Raw genomic sequence first — 27,940 nt, 5'->3', positions numbered from 1 at the left:
TGGTTCTTAGTGCCCAAGGCCTATTCCCTTTCAAGAGCTGCTTCCTTCCCTACAAGTGAGCAGTGACTCACTCTGCTTCTGTTCCCTCCAGGCATGAACTCCTGGAAGAGGCTCGGAGGAAAGGATTGCCCTTTGCTCACTGGGATGGCCCCACTGTTGTCTCCTGGCTGGAGGTAAGGCAGAGCGTGCCCATGCATCGTCTCCAGGCACTGACGGCTTTGCAGTCAGTGCTGGTCTGTAGTCTGCTCCCCTGGCAGTGGTACAGCACCCACAGTCCACCGTGCTTGGTCCATGCATGTGGTTGGTGGTTGCAGAGGGGGTACAACCACCAACCACATGCACTGGTACAGAGCAGGTTCCCAGATCCCTCACATATTCCATTGAGTTGTGGTTTGAGTAGAGCTGTGAGCTGAAATCCTCAGTGGGTGCTGCATCCATGAGATCTAGCGATGCTGGGCTGCCCACATGCCATCTGTGCAACAGAAAAGGAACCCCATGAGGCTCTTCAGCTTTGATACTGGGTTAGATCTAAGGCAGAAGCTCTTCCCTGTGAGGGTGCTGAGGCGCTGGCACAGGGTGCCCAGAGAAGCTGTGGCTGCCCCATCCCTGGCAGTGCTCAAGGCCAGGTTGGACACAGGGGCTTGGAGCAAGCTGCTCCAGTGGAAGGGGTCCCTGCCCGTGGCAGGGGTTGGAGCTGGAGGAGCTTTAAGGTCCCTTCCAACCCAACCCAGGCTGGGATTGCATGATTCAAAGAGGAGGGCAGGGGAGGTGACCCAGGCAGTCACCGGCTGTGCCCTGTTTTGCAGCTCTGGGTGGGGATGCCAGCCTGGTACGTCGCCGCTTGCCGAGCCAACGTGAAGAGCGGAGCCATCATGTCAGCCCTGTCCGACACGGAGATCCAGCGGGAGATCGGCATCAGCAACGCTCTGCATCGCCTCAAGCTGCGGCTGGCCATCCAGGAGATGGTCTCGCTCACGAGCCCCTCGGCACCACCCACCTCCCGCACGGTGAGTGCTGGTCCATTGGCTACCAGGGGGTCAGGCAGGCATGGCCGTGGAGGGTGTGATGTTCCCTCATGGACCACTCAAACCACCAAGCACTCGGCCTTAAGCACAGAGATCATTGATGGCCATTGAGTGTGAAGCACTTTCCCTATCCTGAGGCAGCAGCAAATGCTCTTGTCCTTGCTCTCAGAGGTTGTCAGCAAGAGGCTGGCCCTGTTGAGCAGCCTGAAAGAGCAAAACTCAGGGGGTGCTTCCCTGGAGGGGAGAAACCCATCCAGCCAGCACGTGTGTGACTCACAGGGTCTCAGTCATTGCAACTCAAGCCTTTTCCTGGGACTGTGTGAAATCCCTGGGGCAAGTCAGAGCAACTGGAGAACCCTGGATAGGGCATGGAGAGGATGGAGGGATCATGTCTTGTGCTAGTTCCCAAACCCCTCAAGGGCTTAATGGTGCCCCAGTAATGCCAAGAAGCATCTGTAGCAATGCAGCCAGCAAAAAGAAAGGCCCCAGGCGTGCTGCATCCCCCTCAGATGGCCATGGCTGGGGTCACAGCTCATAGAGACAAGCCTGTAGGCTCTGTGAGCGTAACACCAAAGCATAAAGGCAGCCAAAGGGCCTTGCTGTGCTCTCTGTGGCTGCACAGACAGCCCAGGTTCCCCATGGGCAGCGAGATGCCACCAGTCTGAGCTGCAAGGGGGCTGTGAGATGTCCCCAGTACAGCTCCAAGCACAAGGATGGCCCAATCCTCCATCAGCCTGCTCCGGGCTTGGCTCCAGCACGGTTGGGAATGAAGGCACGGCTCTATGGGGGTTTCTCCTGACCTCTCCGTTCTTTTCCCTGCAGTCCTCTGGAAATGTCTGGGTCACCCACGAGGAGATGGAGAACCTGGCAACTTCCACCAAGACGGTGAGGCTGCCCAGCCCCACTGCACGGCGTATCAGTTACTGCGCCGAGCTCCGGGCGTGCATTAACACACTAACCCTGGAGGGGAAGGAGATCTCTGCTGCATCTCATGTGTCAGCTCTTGGCCAGCACCATGCAGCTGCTTACAAACCATCTTTCAACCTTTAATAGCCAACAAGTTCTAAAACTGCCTTAAAACCCATCAGATGGGTTTGCCTTTGCCCCTGTGGGTTTCTAGAGTGGCTTGGCTGTCAGTTGTGAGTTAGAGAAGTGAAAGACAAAGCCCAAGAGTGATCTCAAGACAGATGCATGAGGTTGAGTCCTACATTGATCATTCTGCACCCAGAAAAGCCACTGTTGAATCTCTCATTGACACCCAAACGTTGTCCCCACTGTCTGTCCCCTGATAGCTTGAGGTCACTGGGTGGGATGTGGCTGTGCTCCCAAAACCTCTGGCTCCTTTGGAGAGACTCCTCTCTGCTCCCCTCTCTGCAGTTTAAAAGACCCCATGTGCCTGTCTCAGAGCAGGGACAGCATTTTGGGTTTGTTGTTGTGTGAACTGGGGCCTTCCAGTGCAGCTTTTGCCTGCTGGTTGAGTAGCACAGACCTGCAACCAGTGGGAGTCCCCTGGGGAAGGAGAGCTCGGAGTTGCAGCAGGGAAATGGCACTTTCTCTTGGTCGGTTTTGTGGGGTTGAGCAACACCAGCACAGCTTGACAAGGGAGGAAATAGCTACAAAATCGGGTTGGGAAACCCCTCTGGGGGTTGGGACCCATGAGCTGAAGCTTAGGTTTCTGTCTGCATCCATCCGTCTTTGGGGACACGGGAGTTAACATTTGGTACCCATATAGGGACACGAGGATGAGCAGGGGCTGGAGCACCTCATCTATGAAGACAGGCTGAGAACACGAGGGCTGCTCAGCCTGGAGAAGAGATGTGTGGAGACCTCAGAGCAGCTTCCAGGGTGTGAAGGGGGCTACAAGGATGCTGGGGAGGGACTCTTCATCAGGGACTGCAGTGATAGGACAAGGGTAATGGGTTCAAACTGAAATGGGGGAAGTTCAGGTTAGATATAAAGCAGAAGTTCTTTACTGTGAGGGTGGTGAGGCACTGGAATGGGTTGCCCAGAGAAGCTGTGGTTCCTCCATCCCTGGCAGTGTTCAAGGCCAAGGTGTTTCCAACCCAAACCACTCTATGATTCTATGGCATTTCCCAGGAAAGATGTATGATGACTCTGAGTGTCTGCCACTGTGCCTTTATAGCTCAGTTCATGGTGCAGAACCACCAGGTACTGACTTGACTTGTCCTTTCTATTGACATGCTGCATGTGTCACACTTAGGACACAGAGGAAGGCAGCTGGGCACAGGTGAGGTCCCCGTGTCACCCTTCTCCGTGGCGGTACGTGGGGTGGGTATGGATGGGAGGGAGAGCTGGACACCATGGGGCATCGGGGAGATGAGCTTGGGGCATCAGTATTCACCTCATCCTTGTTGGTGTCTGAACCTGCACCCTGTGGTTGCTCCTCTGAACCACCTTCCAAGTGCAGGGTGGTCCTCCTGAAGCCACGGGGGACCAGTGTCTTCTGCTTCAGGCAGAGTGACTTCTTTTGGGACCTCCTCTGCAAGATACAGAGTCTGTATTAAAACCCCCACCTAAGAGTGACCAGCCACCCTACATGGGAGGTTTCTAGCTGCACAGACATTTGGTTTTCACCTTTTTTTTGGTCCCACGTTCAGGATATAGATCATTTTCCTGAATGGAAAAGGTGGGAGGAAAGAATCCTAATTTGATCCATCTCTTCTGCTTTTATCACTTTCAAATGACTTCTGGTGGATTTTATTTCATTTTCAGACCCAGAATCAGCTTGCAGTGAAAGAGTGAAAAGGATCTAATGCTTTTCTGCCCAAAACTGACCTTTTGTTTCATTTTGAAGCCATAAAGCTGATCTTTTGGTGATTTCTGACCTTAAAAACCAGTGTGGGATGCACTGAAACCTTTGTCTTGGTTGTTTCTGAATGAAGCTGGTCATAAAGTCCAACTGTCCCTACACTTGCTTTTTGGCTACTGCCTTGTCTCCTTGGGGGACACAGACCATGGCCTACAGGACCATTCTCTTCAGCACAAAGTAGGGTTAAGCTCCTCTGACCTGGGTTTGGTCCTCAGGACAGTGACCCCCAGTCTGCAGCACTGAATTATCGCTCGTCTCCTGGAGTCTGCAGCTCCACCAAGCCCTGGTTTCTCTCTAGCTTCTCCATTTGCTTCCCTGCAGACACTGGCCTATGGGGACATGAACCACGAGTGGATTGGCAACGAGTGGCTGCCCAGCTTGGGTCTCCCACAGTATCGCAGCTACTTCATGGAGTGTCTCGTTGATGCGCGGATGCTGGACCACCTCACCAAGAAAGATCTCAGAGTGCACTTGAAGATGGTGGACAGCTTCCACCGGTGAGTCCTGTCCTCCAGGAGGTCCCTGGGGTGCAGAGCCTGCACAGGGAGGCCAGGATAAGGCAGTTTGGAGGGATTCTCCCCCATTTTGGCCCTGCTGGAGGGTGGCTCTTCTAGGCTAAACCCTGACCCATGGGGCTGTGTCCATGGACCTGCCCTCTCCAGCCACCAAGTTCAGAGTGTCCTTATTTGGATGCAGGCAGGTAGAACATGGTAAAACTGATGGTGTTGGGAGGGACATTCCCATTTTCCAGCTGAGATCTTCCCTTTGGGTTGTGTCTGTCCTGAACCAAAGCATCCTTCAGGCACAGGGAGGGCAAGCAGGGAAGTGGGCCCCTCCAACCCACCTGGCCCATGGTGCTGAGCCCTCTGAGGGTTGGTGATCTCGTGTCCCTGCAGCACCAGCCTGCAGTATGGCATCATGTGCCTGAAGAGGCTCAACTACGACCGCAAAGAGCTCGAGAGGAGGCGAGAAGAGACCCAACATGAAATCAAAGGTCAGCAGCCACCTTGCACCATCCATCTCTGGGAAAGGAGATGGGAAACCTCCCAAGAGATGCCCAGGGATGGTCCTTTTCCTATCCTTTAACACAGCATTTGCCTTGGGAAAAGCCTTATTTCCAAGCAACCCTGCCCCCAGTGGGCAATAGACTGCTCCAAGTGCCTTTGTGCAGCTTTACCCCATGGGGAGGGAAGGTGTCAAGAGAGAAAAGAGCCAGACTGATCATCACATCATCTCCTGCCCATTTCAGATGCTCAGGACGTGGCTTGCTCAACCTCCCCTTCCTCACTGCCTGTCCTGAGATTCCCTGCACATCTGCCTGCTGCTTGGATTACATCTCATTATTGATAATGCCCCTAATTACAGCAGCAGCCGGGGGTTCTTAGGATTAGTTTTCACAGTTGGTTTCTGCCTGTTAGCTCAGCATTCGGTTTGGTAAATGGAAGTGAGCTGCTCCTGGCGCTTGAGCACCCGGTATTGATGCTGGCTTGGCAAGGAGAGTCCCAGGCTCACCCAAGGGGCAGTGCAAAAGAGCTCCATCAGGTCCCTGCACAAGGAAGAGCACGGTCTGAGCTGACCCTGAGACGTGCCCTCGCTCTTTCACAGACGTGTTGGTGTGGACCAACGACCAGGTCATTCACTGGATCCAGTCCATCGGGCTCCGCGAGTACGCCAACAACCTGGTGGAGAGCGGCGTGCACGGGGCGCTCCTGGCCCTCGATGAGAACTTTGACCACAACAGCCTGGCTCTCGTGCTGCAGATCCCCACGCAGAACACCCAGGTGAGAGCAGGCACCGCGGGGCATCTCGGAGGAGGGTGCCCAACGTGGGACATGGCTGCAGGGGGACTCCGCCAGTGCCACCAGCTCCACTCTGCCTTCCAAAGCAGAGCGCTTGGATGGTGCATGGGCTTTTTTCATCTCATTCTTGGGCTGGAAACCATTTTCATCGGTGGGGAATGCTCATTTGTGGTTAATTTCAGGCTCGGCAAGTGCTGGAGAGGGAGTTCAACAACCTGCTCGCCTTGGGCACGGATCGGAGGCTGGATGATGTGAGTACCAAGCCTCTCCCATGTGAGGTTAATGCTGAACGCCTGTTCTTGTGCAGGGAACAGGAGAGGCAGGACCTCTGCTCAACTCCCTCCTTGTCCAGGGGTGTCAAATAGTGCATCATGGACTCTTCAGAGCAGTTGCATGAGCAGTATCAGTGGAATTAGCTAAAACTATTAGACAAGGCCCCAGGGAAAGTGTTGCCAGGCTGTGGATGCAGGTGAGGAAGAGCCTTGTGCATCATTTCAAGCCTCATGCTCAGAGGGCTGAATTTTAGAGAGGCTAACCTGTCTTTCCTTGCCTGCTGCTTTAATATTGCCTTTTAGAGTCACAGATGTTCTAACCACGACACATCTGCAGTGGCTGAAGCTGGTGGGTTAGAGAAGCCCCATTAAAGCAGCCAGAAAACTGTTCATATTGAGTTACTAAAGGTGGGAATTCATCTAGATCTCTCCTATGTGTAGCTTCCCTCCATGAGATATAAGAGCAGAGCTATTCAGGGCTCTCTTCAGAGCATGGTCTTTAGAGCAGATGCTTCCAGATGCCATTATCTCACCAGCGTTATGCATCCCTTGGGGTCTTTACTAGGGTTCATGTGTTGATGCCTCCAAGGCACCTTTGCAGGCAGGATGGAGAGAAAGGCCAGCTGGAAAGGCTAAAGCCCATGTCCTGGCATCTTGGAGAGGTCCTTGGCCCGATTCACCCGCACACCTCCGCACTGTTTGTGCCGGTGTCCATGTACCTTGCTGGGTAGAAGAAGCTATCTCAGAGGGGCAGAAGGTCCATAAGGGGCTCTTTGCTCGCAGGGTGATGACAAGACCTTCCGCCGCACCCCGTCCTGGCGGAAGCGCTTCCGTCCACGGGATGTCCACAGCATCAACATGCTCAGTGGCTCTGCCGAGACCCTGCCCGCCGGCTTCCGCGTCACCAGCCTGGTGCCACTGCCCCCCCCGGCTGCCCCTGCCAAGAAGATGCCCCCAGAAGGTAGGTCCCCCCCATCTCCCCTCCTCACACCACAGGGTTAATATAGAGTCGTTGACTCAGAACCAACCAGGGTGGGAAAGACCTTCAAGATCAAGTCCAACCGTTCCCCAGGACTGCCAAGGCCACCACTAACACTTGCTGGAGAGAGTCCAGCGCAGGGCAACTAAGATGATGAAGGGAGTGGAGCATCTCCCTTATGAGGAAAGACTGAGGGAGCTGGGTCTCTATAGTTTGGAGGAGATTGAGGGGTGACCTTATTAGTGTATATAAATATATAAAGGGGGAGTGTCCCGAGGATGGAGCCAGGCTCTTCTCAGTGGCAAACAATGATAGGACAAGGGGCAATGGGTACAAACTGGAACACAAGAGGTTCCACTTAAACTTGAGAAGAAACTTCTTCTCAGTGAGGGTGACAGAACACTGGACCAGGCTGCCCAGGGAGGTTGTGGAGTCTCCTTCTCTGGAGACATTCAAAACCCGCCTGGACACGTTCCTGTGTAACCTTATCTAGGTGTTCCTGCTCCGGCAGGGGGACTGGACTAGATGAGCTTTTGAGGTCCCTTCCAATCTCTAACATACTGTGATACTGTGAACCCATGGCACTGAGGACCTTGTCTACACGGGGTGTGAACACTAGGGATGATGTGCCACCAGGAGAAAGACAGAGAACTGCTGGTGGTGATGCTAAATCTGTGTGGTCCTTGAGCTGTAGATGGTTTTTCAGGAGGGTTACTTCAGTTGCTGGTCCACCATGATGAAGGAGAAGGCTGGATTGAGAATGAAATGGGGATGCCCATGTCAGGGGGGTTGAACTAGGTGATCTTAAGGTCCTTTCTAATCTTAACCATTCTATGATTCTATGTGTGTCACTCATCCTGGGTTGGGCATCCAGGTCAGAGCCTGCTGGGTTAGCACTGGGGGCTGTCAGGAGTCAGTCTTGTCCATCCTGCCTTTTGGAAGCCGTCCCCAAAAGGACTGAATTAACCAGTTCAGTTCAGTCCAAGCACTGCTAAGCACCCACTTTCCCAGGGCTGGTGGCCCTGCTTCAACATGCCTGCTGTCTGTGCTGGCTGTTGTGTGTTTTAGCTGTCCCAGGCTCTGCCCCACCACCACACAACTCCTTTCTACCACGTATCTTGGTCCCTTCCAAAGATGCAGGGAGGCACAAACTCCAGCCAGGTCCAGGTGGCCAAACGTGCCTCTTCCTTTGACCCTCATCTTCATGTGGGTGCACAGATGCTGCCTAATAAAGGCTTTGGTGGGAAGCCTGGGGCTAATTGCAAGCTCTGCTCTTTGACTCCCTTCCAGTTGGTGCCTCTGGGTCGCCAAGGCTGGAGACCTCCACGGTCCGGACGTATTCCTGCTGAGGGTCCGTGTGATGGGAACCAGCCCGGCCCTGGGTAAGTGGATTGAGGCCTCAGAGCTGGATGGGGACCAAGAGGAGAGCACGAGGCCTCTGCCCAGCACCACCTAGGCAGGGTGTCTGCCTTCACCAAGGTTTGCCCTGCCATGGAGGACCATGGAGACCTCAGTCTTGGGGGACAGCCCACTGCTGCCTGGGGCTCACAGGACACTGAGATGATGCAAAAGGGATACCCAGCATCCCAACTGCATGTGGTTTGTCCCGTCCCTGGACAGCCAGCTCCACTGGGGACCCCAGGATGCCATCGTAGATGTGGGGGTCCAACTGGGGTTGTTACAGGCAAGCACTTCAGGGAGGCTCCTGGGATCCTGCTGTATCGTGGGACATGGTTTTCCTATACTAGGATTCATTAGACTCCACTTGGATTTGTTGGCCTGTGGGTGCAGAGGTGGAGCTGAGCCAGCATCCTCACGGGGCCTTTCCTGCTTTGTTTCCCAGCACATCCCCACTCTCCATACGGCCACGTGCTGGCTGCCTTTCAGGACAAGAGCCCAGCATGTTCCTCGGCCCAACAGGCGCTGCAGTCTCACTGCTGTGGACCAAAAAGGATGCTCTCCCTTCTCCTTGTGCACCCCACTGCTTCCCCTCAGCTCCCCATGGCTCCTGCCTGTGGCTTGTTGCCCACCTCTCCCCACACTGGCTGCGGATGCGCTCGCTGGGTGCCTGCTCCGTCGCTGGCAGAAGTGTGGTGCAATCCAGGGGAGCAGCAGAGACACCCTAAAAGTGGGCTGAGATACGGGGAAACCTTTCTCCTGCCTGGTTCATGTTGCCAATACACCGTGGGCTGCTGCACTGACCTGCCCGAGCCCCGGCCATCAGGGATGCTGCTGCCCACAGGACTTGAAGCCAAGGAAGATTCAGGCTTGTGAAATTCCTCACGCTGCCGGGCACGGAGCTGCCCCAATGGGGACTGGAGCCAGTGGCGGGGTTGGTGCTGCATGGGATGGAGCAGGGACCAGCCATCATGGGGACAAGGGGGTGACATCTGCCTAAAGGTGGGCAGCCAGGGTGCTGCAGTTTTGGGTGCTGCCAGATGCCACATGGGGAGAGGCTGCATGGGGAAGGGCTGGAATCGCCCCATAGGGCTCACTGCTGGCTGGGGCAGTACCCAGCATCCATGAGAGAGGGGACACACTGGGGGCACCCACCTCCCCAGGACATGCCCATCCTTTCCCCTCCGGGTACCGAGGAGATGCTCTTCCCCCACCTGCCTCCAGGCTATGGGCAGGGATCTATCCAGGAGGCTCCAACTCTTCCCATTTCTTCCCCGTAGGGTAGGATCTCTTCGTCTCCTCATGCCACGTTTGCCTTGTGTGGCCCCTATTTCTGATGTGATATTTATTGATGGCTGGAATGACCTTATACTTATCATGTGCTGTCTGGAAGTGCAATACCTGAGAGGCTCTACAGTCACCATGTCTTTTCGGTGTATTATTTGCCTAATACAGTATTAAATATTTTTTTAAGTTGAAGAGTCAGTGAGCCCTTTATATCGAGGCCCTATTTCTTTCGTCATATTATTGGTACTGCATGGACTCCAAACCCTGGATCGGGTCAGGAAAGGATGTATGTGTGTTCCAATAAACAGGATTTTAAAGCAGCGCTGGCTTGAGCCTTCTTTCTAGAGCCCCAGTTAAGAACAGAATTAATCTTTAGCTCCCCCAAGAGTTCCTGGGCTGCAGGGCTGAGCCCCACTGAAATCACTGCTCTCTGATTTAACCGCGGGACATCCAGTGCCCACCAGTGAGCAACCACACTGAGATCCAGCTGGGTTTTCTGATACAGAGAATCATAGAACCCAGGCTTGGTTTGTGTTGGAAGGGACCTCAAAGCTCATCCAGCTCCAACCCCTGCCACGGGCAGGGACCCCTTCCACTGGAGCAGCTTGCTCCAAGCCCCTGTGTCCAACCTGGCCTTGAGCACTGCCAGGGATGGGGCAGCCACAGCTTCTCTGGGCACCACCTTCATAATGAAGAACTTCTCAGTATCTCATCCAACTTTTCCCTCTGCCAGTTGGAAGCTGTTTCTCCTCATCCCATCCCTACAGGCCCTTGTCCCAAGCCCCTCTCCAGGTTTCCTGCAGCCCCTTTAGGCACTGGAGCTGCTCTCAGGTCTCCCCTTCAGGAGCCTTCTCTTCTCCAGGCTGCCCCAGCCCAGCTCTCTCAGCCTGGCTCCAGAGCAGAGCTGCTCCAGCCCTCACAGCATCTCCATGGCCTCCTCTGGCCTCACTCCAGCAGCTCCTCATCTCTTTCGTGTCATTGCTTCCAGAGGTGAGCACAGCACTGGGTGCAGGCTGCAGCGCTGCCGTGCAGGAAGCCCCGAGCAGTCAAACAAGAATGCCTTTATTTAAAAAAAAAAAAAAAAATCCAAATAAGTTAGCAAAAATAATCATTAAAAAAACCCCAAAACAAGAAATGGCAACTCCACACAGCGCTGCTAGAAAAGCCACCGGAGTGCTGAGCCCAAAGAGACGCCAGCCCCAGAGAGACGTTGGTCAAAGAGCATCTTGGAAGGAAATCAGCAAGCGAACCCAGCACACGTGTTGGCCCCCAAAACCCAATGGCCCTGGATGGGTCCCCTGTGTGACCCAGGGCCATGCCACTGCCCATATCCCACCTCTCCCTGTTATTTTCTCAGCTGGCCAAGCAGGAGCGTTTCAGCGGGAATGGGAAAGAAGTTGAGTGGTCTCAGTGGTGCAGTCCATGATGCCAAAGGGGTAAATATGTTTTCCAATGCCTGGAACCTTCTGGCATCTTATTCCCACCCCATTACCAGCTCAAAGAGCCGCCAGGGTTGGGGACAGCTCAGTTTTGGACCTGTTCCTCCTGGAACGTCACGGCAACGTCCTCCACGGCGATGCTCTCCACAATGGAGGAGAGGGAGTGGAGGTTGCGGTCCTCTGCTGTGTCATCAGCCAGGAGGTGATCTGTGGAGAGCAAGGGGATGGTGGTTCTGTAGGGATGAGGACTGATGGGGACAGCTCCTGGCCCCACACAGTGCGGATCCAGTGGTCCCGCAACAACCGCAGTTGGGAACCGCTCCCAGCTCCCACCATGGGGGATGATGAGACCTTCCACTGAAGAAGGCAACAGGGAATGAAAGCTCTGGACACTTCTTGGGGCTTTATTCCCCATTGGAAAATGAGATTTAAGTTTCTGCTTTCTGGAGCAATAAGCGTGTGGATGTGGAAGGGATGGGGATCACTGGAATAATGGGAAAAACAATCAGCAGCTGTAGAGGGGACATGGGGAGGGAAAGGGAGCCTGGGGCAGAGATGCTCAGTGCACAACCGTGCTCAGCACCGCAGCTGGCAAAGGTAATCCAAGGGATGGAGATGGATGAACCCTTGATGGGGACCCAGGCTGCTGCAGCCCAGTTTCTCACCCCCTAAGAGAATGTTTCTTGGTGAAATCAGACAGTGAGAGAAGCCTGAACTCGCTCAGCATCCAGCCAAAGAGGATTTATGAGTCTGGGGGGAGCCATCTCCGCAACAGCGGGATGGGGAGAGAAGGACAAAGCTCCTTCTATCCTATGCTCCAATCATCTCCTGCTTGGGGGGCTTGGCTCAGTGATGCTCTGCTCCAATGCTGTGGGTCCCCGACTGCTGCCCCTCATCGCAGAGCCCAGTGAGGTGGGGAGGACCTTACCTGCGGGGTTGGTGCTGAACTCCAGCTGGCTGCTCCACTCGGGGCTGCAGGACGAGCTGCCGGACCCACACTCGCTGCCTGCCTGCAGGGAGCCAAGGGGTTCACCATGGGTCTCACTTCTTCAGCCCAGCCGAACCCCCCCAACCAGCCCAAAACCACCCCAATGCCCTGCGGAGATGGGGACATCTCTCCCCATCTGCAAAGGGGCTTGAGGAGACGACAACATTCAGCATCCCCACGACACACTGGGAGACGCTTCGTTAACCAAAAGGGGGATCCCTGGGGAGCATCTTTGGGCAGTTTGCTTTGTGGGTTTGGAGCTGAAGGGGTATTTCAGAGGGAAGAGCTGGCAACCTGGAAACCGAGCGTGTTAGCAAAGCTCTGCATTCACTTTCCTTCTGTGTGCATCTTTACCTGGAAGTAGATGCTGGCTCAGGTTAAACCCCAAATCTGATGTATAGGGGCAAGCACAGTGACCCAACTGTTTGTAGCAGCCTTGAAATGGCACTTTGGGTCCGCAAGGCCAAGGCAGCACCAGCCCTGAATCAACACTGGGATTTACTTCCAAGCTAAAGGAGGGCTTGGAGCAGTAGGGACATGGGAACTGCTCAGCGAGGGTCTGGGCACATTTACAGGGGCAGCAGAGTCAAACCCAAATGCACACATTGGGTTTCTCATGGGAAGTCCCAAGAATATATAGGATGGAGATAAAAGGCTTTTCCAGTTGTTTATTCAGCCATAAATGTTGGGCTCCCCGGGTACTGCTGGTTTGTGCTTAAATCCTTCCATCTCAAAGGATGTGAGTCTCTGTGAATCCCTCTTTTCTGTGCCTCTTATAAAGCCTACATCTGCATCTATATCCGTATCTTTATCTATATGTGTATCTAACTGTATATCTCTATATCTGTATCTATATCTAAATCCATGTCTATATGACTATATATCTCTAAATCTATATCTGTATCTATATCTATATATCGATATCTATATATATCTATATATCTAATCTATATATATCTAATCCATATATCTATAACTGTATATCTATATCTATGTATCAATATCTACATCTATATATACATACCTATCTCTGTATCTCTATCTACACCTATATCTATTCTACATATTGATAGCTAATCCATACATCTCTATATAACTGTATATCTATAACTGTACCTCTCCCTGTATGATCCATAGCTGTAGCTATCAACATGATTCCACACACAGGGAATCGCACGCCCAGACCCCAGTATTCAGGTCTCAAAAACTTGGATCAACGACCAAGACCCTGGGGTGCAATGGGGCTGGGGAGGAGGCACTGGGGCTCAGCCAGGGAGCACCCATCCCTATGGAGCATGGCTGGAGGCAGTGGGTGCTGACCCCTCAATGGCCTTTGTTAGGAGGCTTTGTGGGTTGTGTCACCCCTTGACTTCACAGGGAGAAACCAGGAGCGTGATTCTATCTGTGAGCAGGGGGAGGAGTCACCTGGGTTTGTTATACTTCACTATTTTGTTTTAGTCCACTTTTGTTTTAATTTAAATTCATTTCATTCGGCTCAAAAGATGATTTATTTTAGTTTGGTTTGATTTTTGTTTCATTTGATTTCATTTCACTTCATCTCGTTTTATTTCATTATCCCATTTTACTCTATTTTATTTCATCTTAGTCCCCTAATAGGACACAGAGCTCCAGAGCTGCCCACAATGCCTCTGCTTGGGGTCACCCCCATAGAGCAACACCGCCATGGGGCATCCCCCCATAGAGTAACACTCCCATAGAGTGAACACCCCCCATAGTACATCAGCCCCCACAGGGCATCACCCCCTTAGAGTGTCACCCCCATGGGACATCATCACCCCCACAGGGCATCACTCTTATAGACCAGCACCCCCATAGATCAAACCCCCCATAGTACAGCACCCCCATAGTACATCACCCCCACAGGGCATCACCCCCTTAGAGTGTCACCCCCATGGGACATCATCACCCCCACAGGGCATCACTCTCATAGACCAGCACCCCCATAGAGCAAACACCCCCATAGTACATCACCCCCACAGGGCATCACCCCCATAGAGTGGCACCCCCATGGGACATCATCACCCCCACAGGGCATCACTCTCATAGACCAGCACCCCCATAGTACCTCACCCCCACAGAGCATCACCCCCCACAGGGCACCACCCCCTTAGAGTGTCATCCCCATGGGACATCATCACCCCCACAGGGCATCACTCTCATAGACCAGCACCCCCATAGAGCAAACACCCCCATAGTACATCACCCCCCACAGGGCATCACCCCCTTAGAGTGTCACCCCCATGGGACATCATCACCCCCACAGGGCATCACTCTCATAGACCAACACCCCCATAGAGCAAACACCCCCATAGTACATCACTGCCACAGGGCATCACCCCCATAAAGTGGCACCCCCATGGTACTTCATCACCCCCATGGGGCATCCCCCCATGGACCAACACCCCCATACAGCAAACACCCCTGTAGTACATCACCCCCTTATAGTGCCACCCCCATGGGACTTCATCACCCCCATGGGGCATCCACCCATGGACCAACACCCCCATACAGCAAACACCCCCATAGTACATCACCCCCTTAGAGTGCCACCCCCATGGACATCATCATCACCCCCATGGGGCATCACCATGGCGCTGATGGGGACCAGAGGGATGCCCTGGGGCACTTACCCCAGGCTGGGCAGCGGCGGGGTGGAAGCGCAGATCCCTCTGCTCCCTCTCCTGCTGGTTGAGGGTGCTGAGCAGGCTCTGCAGGCGCTCGATGTACTGGATGGCGCTGCGCAGGATCTCCACCTTGGGCAGGCGCTGGTTGGGGTTCAGCAGGGTGCTGCGCTTCAGCGCCTCGAAGGCTTCATTCACCTTCTTCAACCTGCGCTTCTCCCGCAGCGTGGCTGCCCGACGCCGGTCCATGGACACCGTCTTCCTCTTGCAGACCTTGCAGGCCCAGGGCAGGCATTGCCCGGGACAATGCTCAGGCAGGGTTGAGTCCTTCTCCTCCAAAGCCACCCTTGCCTCCGGACACAGGGACACCTCCGGTCGCTCCGGGAATGCCGCTGCCTCGTATCCCTGTAAACGGGAGCCCAGGAAGCTTTCCCCATCGTAAAACCTCTGGTCCGGGAAGAAATAAGGATTGGTCTCAAAGAGCTCCATGGTCACCGGCACAGTTCGGGGATGGACGTGTGCTTGGCTCGGGGACGGCTGCTCCTTCTCCCCACACCAACTGCTTGGTGCCATTTAAACCCCGGCGCTGGCATTAAATCACGGAGATAAATATAGAAAACCTAAAGGAAACCTGAGCTCGGCCTGAAGCTGCTGCTGCCTCACATCAAAACTTGTCCATCTGATTTCATGTGCTCTCCCCAATGGGGATTTCACTGCCCAGACCATGCTGGGAGGGGAAGGGGGGCCTGGGGGAGCTGGCACAGTGGGGACGGCAGCGAATAAGGGCTTTGTTTGAGCCCAGGGGTGCCACTGGGGACGGCCGGTGGCTGCCAGCTCCCCCCCGGCATTCCAGCATCACCTGGTCCCTTCAGTTATGGATGGGATGGGATGGGATGGGGGCAGCCCACGGTGGCCTCATGGTCAGGCTGCATGGCCAAGGCACCCTCATCCCTCCATGGCTGCATCCCACAGCACCCCGGATCTGTGCCTGGACCCAGCACTGGCACAGCATCTGCCGCTGCTCAGCCTTTACCACCTCCCCACCACGCTCTGCCCCACACCGCTCCTGCTCACCCCATCTTTCCAGCAGCATAAAGCCCTGATCCTGCTGAAGCTGTGGGGAACGGGAGGAATCCATCCCCATGGGGGACATCCCGATTCAGGGAGCACCCCAGGGTCCAGCCCTTTCTCCATGGGCATCCCTCATGGTGCAGTACCTGTCCTGGTACAGCCACTGCACTCTGCTGCCCGTCTCTCCTCCCTGATCCAGAGGCAGGATGGCTCCACAGGCTCCTCCACCAGGAGCTTCCTGAAGGTTCCTGTCTGAAACCCTTATCCCAGAGCTGCATTTTTAGCCCCAAATCCATGTTCATGGCTTCTCCCATGCACTAAACCCAAAGGGCTCCGTGCCCCATCAGAGGAGCCCAGCTGGGATGGATCCCAAACTGTGGATAACCAAAGCCCACCCATCTCCCAGTAAAGACACATTGCTCCTACATTCCCAATGGGGAAACTGAGGCACCATCATGGACACTGCATGAGCTTCAGCCCCTGCCCTTCCCTACTGACCCCAACCCCTTGACCGCGTCCCTCCAGCTTTGTCTTTAATTCAGAGGGGTTGGTGGGTTTTTTCCATTGGGAACGTCAGAAACCATCTCCCATCTCCTCCTATTCCTGCTCCAGGCCAGATTCCAGCCGAGGGATCGGTCAGTGGAAAGAATGTCAGCAAAGAGCAGGGCCAACCCTGCTGGGTTTTTCCTTCCCCAAATCCCCCCTCCCACAGAGGCCACATTCCCCGTGCCTGCTGCTGGCACCGCTGCTCACTTTGGGTTCATTTCCATCCTGTTTGGAACCCACCATGATGTTGTCCTCTATTTGGAGTGATTCCTTTGGTGCCAGGAGTCTTATAACACATCCTCACCCTGATCTCAACTCTCCCAGGGTGTCAGCCCGCAGGGTTTTAGCATCCTGCAGTAAGGAAAGCAGCACCTTCAGCCTCGAGGGTCACCCTTAGCACAGCACCTGAGCTCCAACCCCAGAGTACTCAACAAGGGAAGAAATCAGAGCACCTGCTTGGTGTCTGTATGAGGAGAAAGCACTGAAACAGGTAGGAAGAGGCAGGATCTATCCCTGAGAGCACACAGAGCAGCCAGCAGCAGGCACAAAGGTGTTGGGAGGGGATAACTTGAGCCTGATGGCTTCACATCACCGCACTCGTGGGGATCTTTATTGGTGACACTTGCTGTGGACATGGGCTGTATCCTGGGCTGCATCAAAAGGAGCATGAGCAGCAGGGCCAAGGAGGTGATCCTGCCCCTTTATTCTGCTCTTGAGACCTCACCTGGAGCATTGTGTGCAGTTCTGGTGTCCTCAACATAAAAAGGACATGGAGCTGTTGGAACAAGGCCAGAGGAGGCCACGAGGATGCTCAGGGGCTGGAGCACCTCCTGTATGAAGATAGGATGAGAAAGTTGGGGCTGTTCAGCCTGGAGAAGAGAAGCTGCATGGAGACCTCAGAGCAGCTTCCAGTGTCTGAAGGGGGCCTATAGGGAAGCTGGGGAGGGACTCTTCATTAGGGACTGTAGTGACAGGACAAGGGGTGATGGGTTCCAACTGAAACAGGGGAAGTTTAGATTGGATCTAAGGAGGAAATTCTTTCCTGTGAGGGTGCTGAGGCACTGGAATGGGTTGCCCAGGGAGGTTGTGAATGCTCCATCCCTGGCAGTGTTCAAGGCCAGGTTGGACAGAGCCTTGGGTGCCATGGTTTAGTGTGAGGTGTCCCTGCCCATGGGAGGAGGGTTGGAACTGGATGAAGTAAAGGTCCTTTCCAACCCTAACTATTCTATGATTCTATGGCCCTGGGGAGTCCCTGGAGCTGCAGCCAGGTCCCTGGGTGCGGGTGCCTGCAGCACTGCCCTGGCTCACCACATCAATGGGCTTTTCCTAACTGCAAGAGCGTGTTTAGAGGGTGAGGAACCCAGCGGTGACATCAATGGCTCCCAGGGCACGTGGTGGGTCCGTACAAGAGAGCAGTCAAGCATTTAGCACTTCATAAACCAGGGCAGCATCAGTGGAGCAGGGCATGGGTTGAGCCAGCTGCGATGGAACACCAAGGCCACCGTGTCCTGAACAGGCAGCGGAGACAGGAGGTGGTCCATGAAGACCATGAGGGAAGTGCAGCCAGTGCCAGAGCGGGATAGGGACTGGGAATAAGGACCCTGCACTGGGAGGGGGGGGCAGCCCCAGCTACGTTTGGGAGTCTCATCCAGTCTGCCACCATTGCCCCTGATGCGAGGAGCTGGAATAACACTGTGCTCCTCCATCAGACCCGCTGTGCCAAGGATGACCCTAACCCTGGGCATGGCGCGGAGACACAGCAGGGTCTGGGATCCCAGTGGATATCAAGAGAGGGATAACGATTTCTCCTTGGCAACACCATCCCTGAGGGCCCCCAATGAACGGGCTATGGGACCCCATCACAGCGCGCTCCACATGGTGCAACCCAGGAGCAGCTTGTCCCGGGTCCCATGGGTGCCCCGGGCGGCTGCAGGCTGTGCCCTGGGTGATGCGGAGCCGTCGGGAGGATTAGGGCTCTGCTGCCGGCTGTCAGGTTAGCCCGTGATGGATGGTGGCGGCTGGGAGGGACACAAAGGGAGGCTGTGCGAGCCCCGGGCAGAACGTGCTGCGATCCGTCACGGGGTGACCTTCCCCCGGCTGCAGGAGGCCTCGCGGGGACGGCTAAAAATACCCCTCCATTGAGGAAACCCCGCTCCTCCGGGGCAGCTTCCATGGGGCAGGGTCATGGGGAGATGCCCCCAGGGCTTTCCCACTGTGGTTCTTTGTGTTGATGCGATGAGGTTTGGGGAAGCACAGCGTAGGCTCCTAGAATCAACCCAGCTGGGAAAGACCTTTAGGGTCATCAGGTTGGACCAGCACTGCCAAGGCCACCCCTAACCCATGGCACTGAGGATGTGTGAACACTTGCAGGGACGGTGCCTGCAGCCCTGCCCTGGGCAGCCTGTTCCAATGCCTGAGCACCCTCTGGGGCAGGAATTGTTCCTCAGCTCCATCTAAACCTGCCCTGGTGCAGCTTGAGGCCGGTTCCTCTTGTCCCATCCCTTGTTCCTTGGGAGCAGAGCCCAGCCCCTCCTGGCTCCATCCTCCTGTCAGGCAGTTGGAGGCAGCCATCAGGTCCCCCCTGAGCCTTCTCTTCTCCACACTGAACCCCCCAGGTCCCTCAGCCGTTCCTCATAAGACTCATCATTATAACATCAGCATGTTGCAGGCTGCAGCACGTCCCTCCTTGTGCATGGAGCTGCACACACTGGTTCCATGTCCCTGCTTGGTGCATGGAGCTGCACAGTCCCTGCACTGGAGAAGTGATGGTGGGGATGATGCCAGTTGACTTCTTCCATTGGGAAGGGCAGAAGAAGCAGCAGGCTTTAAGTGCTGGAGAAGTGATGGTGGGGATGATGCCAGTTGACTTCTTCCATTGGGAAGGGCAGAAGAAGCAGCAGGCTTTAAGTGCTGAAGAAGTGATCCAGGTGGTTAAGGCAGCATCCACACCCGCAGGACGTGGGTACCATCCTGCTGATGCGTTGTCTGGGATGCAGCAAAGAGATCCCACTGGGATTTCAACACAGGAAAGGCATCCCTCCAAAATGCCACTTCCAATGGGACCCACCCTCCCATTCCCCCCAGTACCCCCGCACCCCACTGCCCCGCATCCCCTCTGCTCACCGACATCCCTTCCTGCGCCGTGACAAGTCCTAACATATTTGGGAGCAGCTGCAGGCGGCGGGAGATGCTTGGCCCTGTCCCCGCTCCCGGCCGAGGAATGCGGAGCAGACCTCTCTGACACCCGGGATTTCCGACGTGCCTTCCAATGGGGATTTGGGACGGCGACAGCTGCTTGGCCATGCTGGGGCCACGGCAGAACCTGCCCCTTCGCCCCCATCCCCGCAGCCAGCCGCTGTGCACAGCCACGTCTCAGCCTGCCGCCGGGTCGGGGCTGGGGTAGGTCCTGCATGGGGAGGGATGGGGGATGATGGCTGGTGTCTGTCCTCCACTGGGATGGGAGCAGTGGTGGCAGCGCTGTCCGACAGCCCCTTCCTCACCCATATGTGCCAGTCTGGGGTGGGATGGGAGGGCAGCGCCTTGTCCCCATGGGGCTTGACACAGAGTCATAGAATCATGGAGTGGTTTGGGTTGGAAGGGACCTTAAAGCTCCTCCAGCTCCAACCCCTTCCACTGGAGCAGCTTGCTCCAAGCCCCTGTGTCCAACCTGGCCTTGAACACTGCCAGGGATGGGGCAGCCACAGCTTCTCTGGGCACCCTGTGCCAGCGCCTCAGCACCCTCACAGGGAAGAGCTTCTGCCTAAGAGCTCAGCTCAGTCTCCCCTCAGGCAGGTTCAAGCCGTTCCCCTTGGCCTGTCCCTACAGGCCCTTGTCCCAAGCCCCTTTCCAGACATCACAGAATCCTCAGCCATCTAGTCCAATCCCCCCTGCCTCAGTTTCCCCATCATTAAATCAGGGATGATGATGGAGGTCTAAAGTCTGTCTGGAGAACAGTTTCATTTCAGTTCTTAACTGCCTTTATAGGTGTGACCTGGGATGGGGCTGGGCTATCAGCAGAGAGGGGCTGGTGTTTGAGCATCTCCCATTCCATTGGATCCCAGTCTGGGGACAATACTGTGTGCCCCAGCACACCAATCCTCTGGATCCCAGCCAGTCTGTTGTGACCATCCTGTGTGCCCTGACCCTCCAGTTGCCAGGATCTCAGTCTGGAGATCAAACCAGGTGCCCCAGCACACCAGGTTCCCATCTGGTTCCCAGCCCATATAGCAGACATCCTGACCTCCCTACCTGCCTACACTGATGGGGCGATGCTCTGCCCCACAGCCAGCACTAAACCTCCTGATCTGCCCTTCCTTACCCCTGTCACCCCAAGTCCTGGACACAGCCCTTCCCTATGGAGGAGGGATTCACCCAGCAGGACCCCACTAATGAACCACGGGTTCTCCCTTCCAGCGTCCCCCCCCATGGCAGGGGCACCCCCAGCACATCAGAGGCTGCTCCTCCATCTCCTCCAGGGTGGCCCCTGCCTTGCTGCCCCATACAAAGGGACCTGTGGGGGGACACACACTGGGGTTGTCAACAAGGGCTTGTTTTGCCATGGGTTCAAGCCCGGCTGGGATGAACGGGAGGACAGGTGGGTGCTTGGAGGAAGACCCATGAATGTGAGGGATTCAGCAGGGACATATGGTGGCTATCCGACCCCCCGAGAGGGACAGCTGTCTGGGCCAGGGGGGTGGCACAAGGCCCAGTGAAGGGACCCGGGGACAGCAGCATCCCTGGTCAGGGGACAGCCCTGAGATGGGATGCCTGGAACCATGCAGGGAGGAGGCTGGTGGCTGCAAGCCAGGTCCCATCTCTTGTCCCCATGGTGGGCACATTCCTGCTGGGGCTCATCCAGCCCCCGTGGCTGATGCTGCAGGATCAGGGTCTGCTGAGTGGGGTGAGAGGGGGGATAAAGGAGTTGGTGATGCTGATATGGGGCTTTCAGGAGATAAAACAGTGATCCTGCCATTTTCCTGCCCCACGGGACAGCAAAGATCTGCCCTACCCCACCATAACTCAGAGCTGGGGAGGGAAGGATGTGGGGATTCTGTGGCTTCAGGGTGGGATTCCCAAGCAGAAAAGGGGAGGCAGCCCCTCCCCGGACATGCCAGTGGTGATGCCAGACACACCAGTCCCCATAGAGAAGCACCCAGCCCGAATTCCCATCGCTGCTGGCTCAGCCACCCCATGAGCACCCACCCCTCACCTCCAGGCTGGGTTTATCCCTTTCTGGGGTGCTCAGCCCCATGGTGGGGCAACATCCTGCTCACATGCTCAGCTGTCGGCTCCTCCTGCACGTTCTGTTGGGATGGGGAAGAGGCTGGAGGATGATCCCGACCCAGAGCTGGCAGGCAGTGATGCACCCCATAGGGGTCCCCAGGGCACCGACCATGGGATACCCCGCACCCAACGAGCTGGTGGAGCTGGACCACAGACAGGGCGGTTGAGAGCCAGGAGGATGAGAAAGGATGAGGGAGGCTGCTGGGGTCTGGTGTAGGGGACAGAAATGGGGTCGATGTTGCTGGGGTGCTCCCTATGCTCCATCGCAGGGAGTCGAGCTCCTTCCAGCCCGTTTCAATCACTGATGAGGAGAAATGCCTTCAATGCGAGTCTGTGACCGAAGGTAAACCCCCGCTTTCCTTGGCCGGGTCACCCCGGATCCCATGGGATGGGATCTGAGGCCACCCGTTCCCTGCCGGGAGGGATGCAGAAGCCATCGGCTCCTGCAGCCGCTGCAGCCGCACGATGCAGCCGTCGGGAGAGGGCACCAGCAGCCCAGTTATGCACGCACCGATCGGCATTTCGGGCTGCACAACCCAAGGCAGAGGCTTAAAGCACCTCAGAACCCTTTGAACCCCCTTTTCATTCGGGGGGCGGGGGGAAAACCCCATCACCTCCCTATGCGGACTCCGGGATGCAGATGCAGCGCTTTGCCTGGGGGCTGACGGGAGGATGGAGACCTGGAAACCCTTGTCTCTGGCACTAATTCCCATCAGGGATGAGCCCGGCTCTTCATTTCCAACCCCCCCTCGGGGGAGCAAATCTGGAGGTTTGTTTTTTCCCGCAGTGTAATGACCCCAGCAGGTGCTTTTCCTGCCCTAGGGCTCAAAATAGCTCCCAGGGTTTGGCTTCCTCCAGTTCCTGCCTCCCTCCTGGTCCCCTCGTTCATCTCTTGGACCAAAACATCCCAGTCCGGGGAGGGGAGGCTGCGGGAGAGTGGGGGCACTTCCCGGAAACCCTTTGCTTTGCTTCTTTCTCTTTGGATGGAGATGGAATCATCCTGGGGAAGGGATTTCTGGTTCAGTTTTAGCAGCCACGTTGCCCTCGAGTCTCTCTTGGGGAGCAGCTCAGCTTTCACCCCATCGGCAGGGACTGGAATGTGCTTTGAGGGGTTTCCTCCTGCCAACCCGTCTGTTTCTCCTGCAGAAGCTGTGTCCTCTGTCCCTCAGGATGCTCTTGCCCATGTCCCCACTGGTCCCTTTGCACCCATGGATTCAATCAGTTTGGGGGAGTGAAATGGCTGGGGGGGAACCAACCCCTTGGCCACCATCACTAGTGCTGATCATTGCCTTATCCAGAGTGCTTCTTTAGGGTGTTGAAACCAGGACCCCAGTTACACCTTGGCCTCTGCAGCACTGAACCTTCACTGGTGGGTTCCCACTTCTCCATCACCTCCAAGCCCTGGAGCATCCCACTGCAGCAGCAGGTCCACAGGGCGTCCCGGCACCAAATCACCTCTTCCAAGGGCACAGATTTACACAGAGCCTTCCCAGTATAGGACTGGGTGAGCCCCAAGCTGGATCCTGCACCCCAGATCCCCTCCAGCCATGGAATGAAGAGGAAGAAAAGCAGAAGGAGCAGCCTCTATGTCCATCAGATCTCCAAGCTTGTGGCAGGGGACTTGTGGTGGTGCGTCCCTGAGGAAGGCATCCAGCTGTGGGAACGTCGCTGCCGACCATCCCGGGGCTGCTCTGTGTGATGCTGAATGTCCCATGTCCCACTGCAGCGTCACCGTCCCGCTGCAGCCATCCCATGGGGACCAGGAGGCTGTTTTCAACGGCGCTCAGATGGTTCGAGTAATGTTTGTGCTGCTCTGGGGCCACGGGGGAAAGGATCCCAGCTGGAAGAGAAGAGGAACAGGGCAGGAGGTGGATCCCCTCTGCTGATAAGGAATTTTCCATGTCTTCAATCGGAATCTGTAGGTTTCCGTACACGGGGAGGGGTTAAACGGCTTTTCCTCCGATGCGCGGGACCTGCTCAGTGAATCTCTGTCCTGACTTGATTTCTGGAAATGAAACATTCCAGCTTGGAGTGCTTGGAAGGAGCCAATATGGGCGGCAGCAGGGTGCAGAAGAAGAAGGAGGAAGAAGAGGAGCTGTGCTGGAGGATGGTGATGTGATTCTGGTCTGCGGTGTGAAGGGACAACACTCAACCTCAGCCCAAGGCACTGAACCAGCCCAGCTGCATCCTTCCCTCTGGCCCTGCTCTTCCTTCACCCCCTGTTTTCTCCTTCACCCCAAATCCTCATCCTCCTATACAGAGTATGAGGTTAAGAGCGGGTGTCCCCAGGTCACTGCAGTCCCAGGTCTGGAGCTGGTTTTTGGGTCTTCAAGCCGTGGCACCCATTGGGATCTTCATCTCTTCCCCAGTATTGCCCCAAAGATCAATGCGAAAATGATGTCCCCACCTCAGAGATCCACCAGGGGAAGAGATTCTGCACCTTCATCAAACCAGGATCTGCAAAAGTCACATTTTTCCTTTAATATTTCATATATCCCCCCCCTTTATTCTTTTCCCTTTCCTGGGAAGTTGCTGTTTCACACGAGACTTTGCCCCAGCAGGATCTGTCATCACCCCTGCATGCTGCAGAGCACTTACAGCCTCCCTCCTCCTCCCTCCCCATGGGCACAGCTCCATGCCTGCAGGGCTGGAGGCAGCAAGCACCATCCTGCCTCTCCCGGGGCTACTTCCAACAGCAAGAGAGGTAAAACAAGAGCTGGGTTTGCTTAAGGGGTGGCCAAGGGTTTTTCCTGTCCTCTCAACTCATTTGCAGGGGTGGGAAGGTTTAACCCCGTCCTGCAGCACCGAGCCTGTGGAAGTGGTGGTCAGGAATAGCTCTTGGCTCTCAGCCTGGCTCGATAACACTCCGAGGCTCCCTCAGGATTAAAATAACCCCGGTGCATGGTGAGGAAGATGCAGCAGTGAGGAGGCCAAAGGGCTGGGTTGGGGCAGGAGATGGACACCGGCACCTCGCTGCGGAGATGGAGATGGGGCAAACCCTTGCTTTACCCACTGCCACGCCAAGGGGGGAGCTCAGAGGGTTTGGATGTGTTCTCTCTTCCTCTGAGTGATGTCTCAGCAGCTCCTCCCTGCCAGGGAAGCACAGAAGCCCATCAGCAGCCTGCAGTACCAAGGCACCAGCTTGGCTGAGCCCCAGGTGGATGCAGGCAACATCTGGCTGGCATCTGGCTGGGCACTGAGTGGGGCTTGAGTGGGTCAGCTGTGTGGGGGTCCATGGCATTCACTTGGGATGGAGGGAGCAGGGCTATGTCCTGGTGCCGGTACCCACGTGCTGAGTGACCAGAGGCATCATCCATGGCTCACTTCCTACCTCAGAGCATGAGCAGCGTTGTCAATGTGCTGTAATCCCTGCTCTGGGAGGCAGGGCTGAGATGGGCTTGGTGGGAAGGGTCAGTCCGTGGGGAAGCAGCCGCTCCTTCATCCATCCTCCAGGATCCACTGCTTTGAATTGTCTCCCCGGAATGTTTCCTACGCTGTGTCATTGCTGCTGAGGGGATGCATCACCCTGCAAAAGCTTCCCAAGGGCCGTGTATCCTGTTGAACGGGACAGAAACCCAGCACAAGTCACGGAGCAGCCCTGTATCCCAAGGGAAGTCCAGCCGAGGCGCTGCATCACCGGTGGCCCCAGGGCTGGTGCTATGGGGTGAGCATCTCGTCCTTGGAACAGCTCCGGGTTTTCCCTTTGTTTGCTCCTTTTTGTGCCGTCTTGTCTGGACCCACTGGCCTGTGGTGTTCAAGGGGTCACTTGTCCTCATGGAGACATCAACGTCATGCTGGCACCAGCCATGCTCCTCATTAACTTTCCTAATTAAGAGGCCCCTTTCCATGAGCAGAAGGGCTGTGGGATGGTGCCTGTGATGGAAGAGGTGGAGAAACCCTCAACTTCTGCCCTGAGCACCCGGGATGGCAACAGGGGGCTGCTCCTTAGGGAGCTAAACTGAGGCAGGAGGGGGAAAGCCCAAAGCCCCAATAAAGGCTGAAGGAAGATGGGTGGAAATGAGCTGCCATCGCCTGGACTTGCCTCCTCAGAGCAGCATTCCTTGGCTGCTCCCGAGCCCTGCAGGTGCTCACTTGGGGTTTGGTTTTATCAGCCAGGCCCTGACACGCCAAACCCCACTGTGCACAGCGCTGGCACGGAGCCGGACACCCACCAGCTCCTCCTGCCATGGGCAAGCTTTGGTCCTGTCCCCAGCTCATGGGAGATGCCGAGGTGGAACAGCCGGAGCAGGAGCATTGGAACCACGCTGTGTCCCCTCTTCATCCCATCGGCACTGCGGATGGCAGTGGGTACGTGCCTGTAGCAGCGTTATCCACCACTTCACAACAGGTCTCAAGGTGTTTTCTCATTCCAAACCCCAGCAAGACCCTGGAAGACAGGAAAAAAACCTTCTCAGTGCTTGCTGTCCACTGGAAACTTACCTTTAATGGGATTGTAAGGCATCTCTGACACTCACCCGACATGAGCCTGGTGTCCCAGAGGGCAAGGAGATGATGCCTTCTCCATCAGGAACAGGCTCTCCACAACCATCAGCAGCATTTGCTCATTCCATCTCTGCAGCCTTTGCCAAAGCCCTGGGACCGTTTCCTTGGCCCAGTAGGAGAGCTCCTACCTGCTTTGGCCAACTCCCAGCCGAGCAGCTCAGTTTTGGCTTTAAATGGGGCTTTTTTAGGGGTGCTGCTAAAATTAAGTGCGCTGGGGCATGAGTCCAGGCAGGGAGAACAAACTGCGAACGCACTAAGGAAAAGGAGTGGTTTTTAATCTGTGTTTGGGAGATTTGCATACAATTAGGCCAGGACCTGCCTGCCTTTGCTTCCGCATTGCACTCCCGTGAGGAACCTGACAGTTTTCCTGCGCTGCTCCCAGCCAGAGGTTGATTGCAAGGACGTTCCCCCCTGGAAGCTGGTGGGCAAGGGGGGTTTGGGACTCCCTAGGGATGCTCTTTCCACTGTGGTCCCCTGCCCTGAGGACCGTGTGTTACCTCTGGCCATACAGCTGGGTCACGGCTTCCTCCCTGTGCTTGAGGATGTGTGAGGAGACGCGCTGGGAGATGCTCCAGTGATTGCCTCCCATAAATAGCATGGTGTTTACATGAGCCCGCCATCCTCAGTTTATTTTTCTCTCTGCAGAGCAAACAGATTGTTCAATCCAAATAAGCTCTCCTGGCCCTGGTGCTGGCACAGCTCAATGGCACATTGCTGCAGGCCTCAAGCACTCCTCGGATGCTCAAACCCCTCAGCCCCATGCTGGCCACTTGGCCAAGGAGGTAAAGGGGAAGCCCATGGGCCACCAGTTGAGAAGCCCAGCACTGGGTCTGTGATGGTCCCACGGTGTTCCCATCCCCACCTTGGGATGTGCAGGCTCTGATGGAGGAGAAGGTGAGGGTCAGCCCAAAGGGGCAGATCCAGGTGCTGGGACATCTCTCACCGAGGCAGAGCAGAGCAGGAGGGGACAACTCACCCGAGTCGCAGCAGAGGAGGGAGGAAGGATGGCAAGAGGTGCAGATGGGATCTGAGAGCATCCCCTTGCTGCAGATCTGAGGCTGTAGCTGGTCCGTGTCCCTGCAGCACTTGGATGGATGAACCCCACACCTGGGGAGCGACTTATGCAGGATGAGACTAGTCCATGCTTGGGAAGAGCCCCTGGAGGGCTTGGCTCGTTCAGCTCCATCATTCCCATTCCCTCCTCACTACCCAGCCAAGGGGTGAGGTTTTGGGGGTGACCGTTTCCCCCTACTTCTAGGATCTTAAGTAGCATCTGGTCCAGCCTCACCACCAGTTTGGGGTCACTATTCCCAGCCAGGACCCTCTGCCTGCCCCAGCAGCTCTGTTTAGCATTGGTACAGCCCCCGCACAAGGAACGCTGCCAGCCCTGCACCTCCCCAGCCTGGGGTGCAGCCCCATCCCAGCACCCAGGGAGGATGAAGGCTGCTTGGGGGTCCCACCCCGACAGACCCCAGCCGTGCACATTGTCCGCACCGGTTCGGGTCTGATGCGGGGGGGGGGTACGGGACACACACGACACCCCAGCCGGTCCCGTCCGATTGATGCGCTGGGTCCTCGCTCCCCTCGAGCGCAGGCGCTGCCTCCACGCCCGGAGCCTCCGTCACACCCGGCCTCCAAAACCGGTTTTGGTGCTAAAACCGGGAGCGGATCCATACCGGGAGCTCGGGGCTGGCACCGGCTCCGTTGCTCCCCCTCGCTGCCGGCTCCACCTCCCCACCGTTCCCCCCCCCCCTCCCGGTTCTTCCCAGCCTCGACGAGCCCCAAATCGGGTCAGTCGCTCTTTAAACGCCTGGAAGGCTGCACCATGTGATGCTCCAGCTCCGGTTGGGAGCCGGCGGAGCCTGCGGGAACCGAGCG

The 27,940-nt window shown here is 56.1% G+C and overlaps 2 protein-coding genes and 1 long non-coding RNA gene across 5 annotated transcripts in view; 1 reads left to right on the top strand and 2 right to left on the bottom strand.

Moving 5' to 3' along the window:
* The window catches only part of PPFIA4 (PTPRF interacting protein alpha 4), a 53,626-nt gene extending 43,716 nt beyond the window's left edge, over nucleotides 1–9,910 (top strand). For all 3 annotated transcript variants that reach the window (XM_061363122.1, XM_061363121.1, XM_061363120.1), the window contains 11 exons: nucleotides 92–173; nucleotides 807–1,007; nucleotides 1,848–1,910; nucleotides 3,247–3,273; nucleotides 4,177–4,352; nucleotides 4,752–4,849; nucleotides 5,461–5,636; nucleotides 5,837–5,905; nucleotides 6,710–6,887; nucleotides 8,196–8,287; nucleotides 8,749–9,910. In XM_061363122.1, the coding sequence (XP_061219106.1) occupies nucleotides 92–173; nucleotides 807–1,007; nucleotides 1,848–1,910; nucleotides 3,247–3,273; nucleotides 4,177–4,352; nucleotides 4,752–4,849; nucleotides 5,461–5,636; nucleotides 5,837–5,905; nucleotides 6,710–6,887; nucleotides 8,196–8,254 (1,129 nt within the window). In that variant the 3' untranslated portion in view covers nucleotides 8,255–8,287; nucleotides 8,749–9,910. The remainder of the gene's footprint in view (nucleotides 1–91; nucleotides 174–806; nucleotides 1,008–1,847; nucleotides 1,911–3,246; nucleotides 3,274–4,176; nucleotides 4,353–4,751; nucleotides 4,850–5,460; nucleotides 5,637–5,836; nucleotides 5,906–6,709; nucleotides 6,888–8,195; nucleotides 8,288–8,748) is intronic.
* A 726-nt stretch (nucleotides 9,911–10,636) lies between these two features.
* Nucleotides 10,637–15,284, bottom strand: MYOG (myogenin). The gene is made up of 3 exons (XM_061363189.1): nucleotides 14,669–15,284; nucleotides 11,958–12,039; nucleotides 10,637–11,236 (listed from the first exon to the last, which is right to left on the bottom strand). The coding sequence occupies exons 1-3, from the start codon at nucleotides 15,230–15,232 to the stop codon at nucleotides 11,115–11,117; spliced, it is 768 nt and encodes a 255-aa protein (XP_061219173.1). The 5' UTR covers nucleotides 15,233–15,284; the 3' UTR covers nucleotides 10,637–11,114.
* A 10,620-nt stretch (nucleotides 15,285–25,904) lies between these two features.
* On the bottom strand, nucleotides 25,905–27,536 carry LOC133217593 (uncharacterized). The gene is made up of 3 exons (XR_009726901.1): nucleotides 27,039–27,536; nucleotides 26,035–26,701; nucleotides 25,905–25,946 (listed from the first exon to the last, which is right to left on the bottom strand). It is a non-coding gene; the product is annotated as an uncharacterized LOC133217593 (long non-coding RNA).
* Between the last annotated feature and the right edge of the window lie 404 nt (nucleotides 27,537–27,940).

Source organism: Neopsephotus bourkii, unplaced genomic scaffold, assembly GCF_033783945.1.
Source record: "Neopsephotus bourkii isolate Nb327-2 ecotype Australia unplaced genomic scaffold, CSIRO-AGI_Nbou_v1 NB_1139, whole genome shotgun sequence".
Lineage (NCBI taxonomy): Eukaryota > Metazoa > Chordata > Aves > Psittaciformes > Psittacidae > Neopsephotus > Neopsephotus bourkii.
Note: the sequence above shows the minus strand (reverse complement) of the source record. Positions and strands in the feature narration are given on the sequence as shown.

Bases quoted from the DNA above. Each gene is read 5' to 3' on its own strand.
- MYOG (XM_061363189.1), bottom strand. From the start codon at position 15,232: ATGGCACCAAGCAGTTGGTGTGGGGAGAAGGAGCAGCCGTCCCCGAGC. The intron at 12,040-14,668 runs GTAAGTGCCCCA...GGCTCCCTGCAG, and splicing joins CCGCCGCTGCCCAGCCTGGG to GCAGGCAGCGAGTGTGGGTC. The intron at 11,237-11,957 runs GTAAGGTCCTCC...TGCTCTCCACAG, and splicing joins GTTCAGCACCAACCCCGCAG to ATCACCTCCTGGCTGATGAC.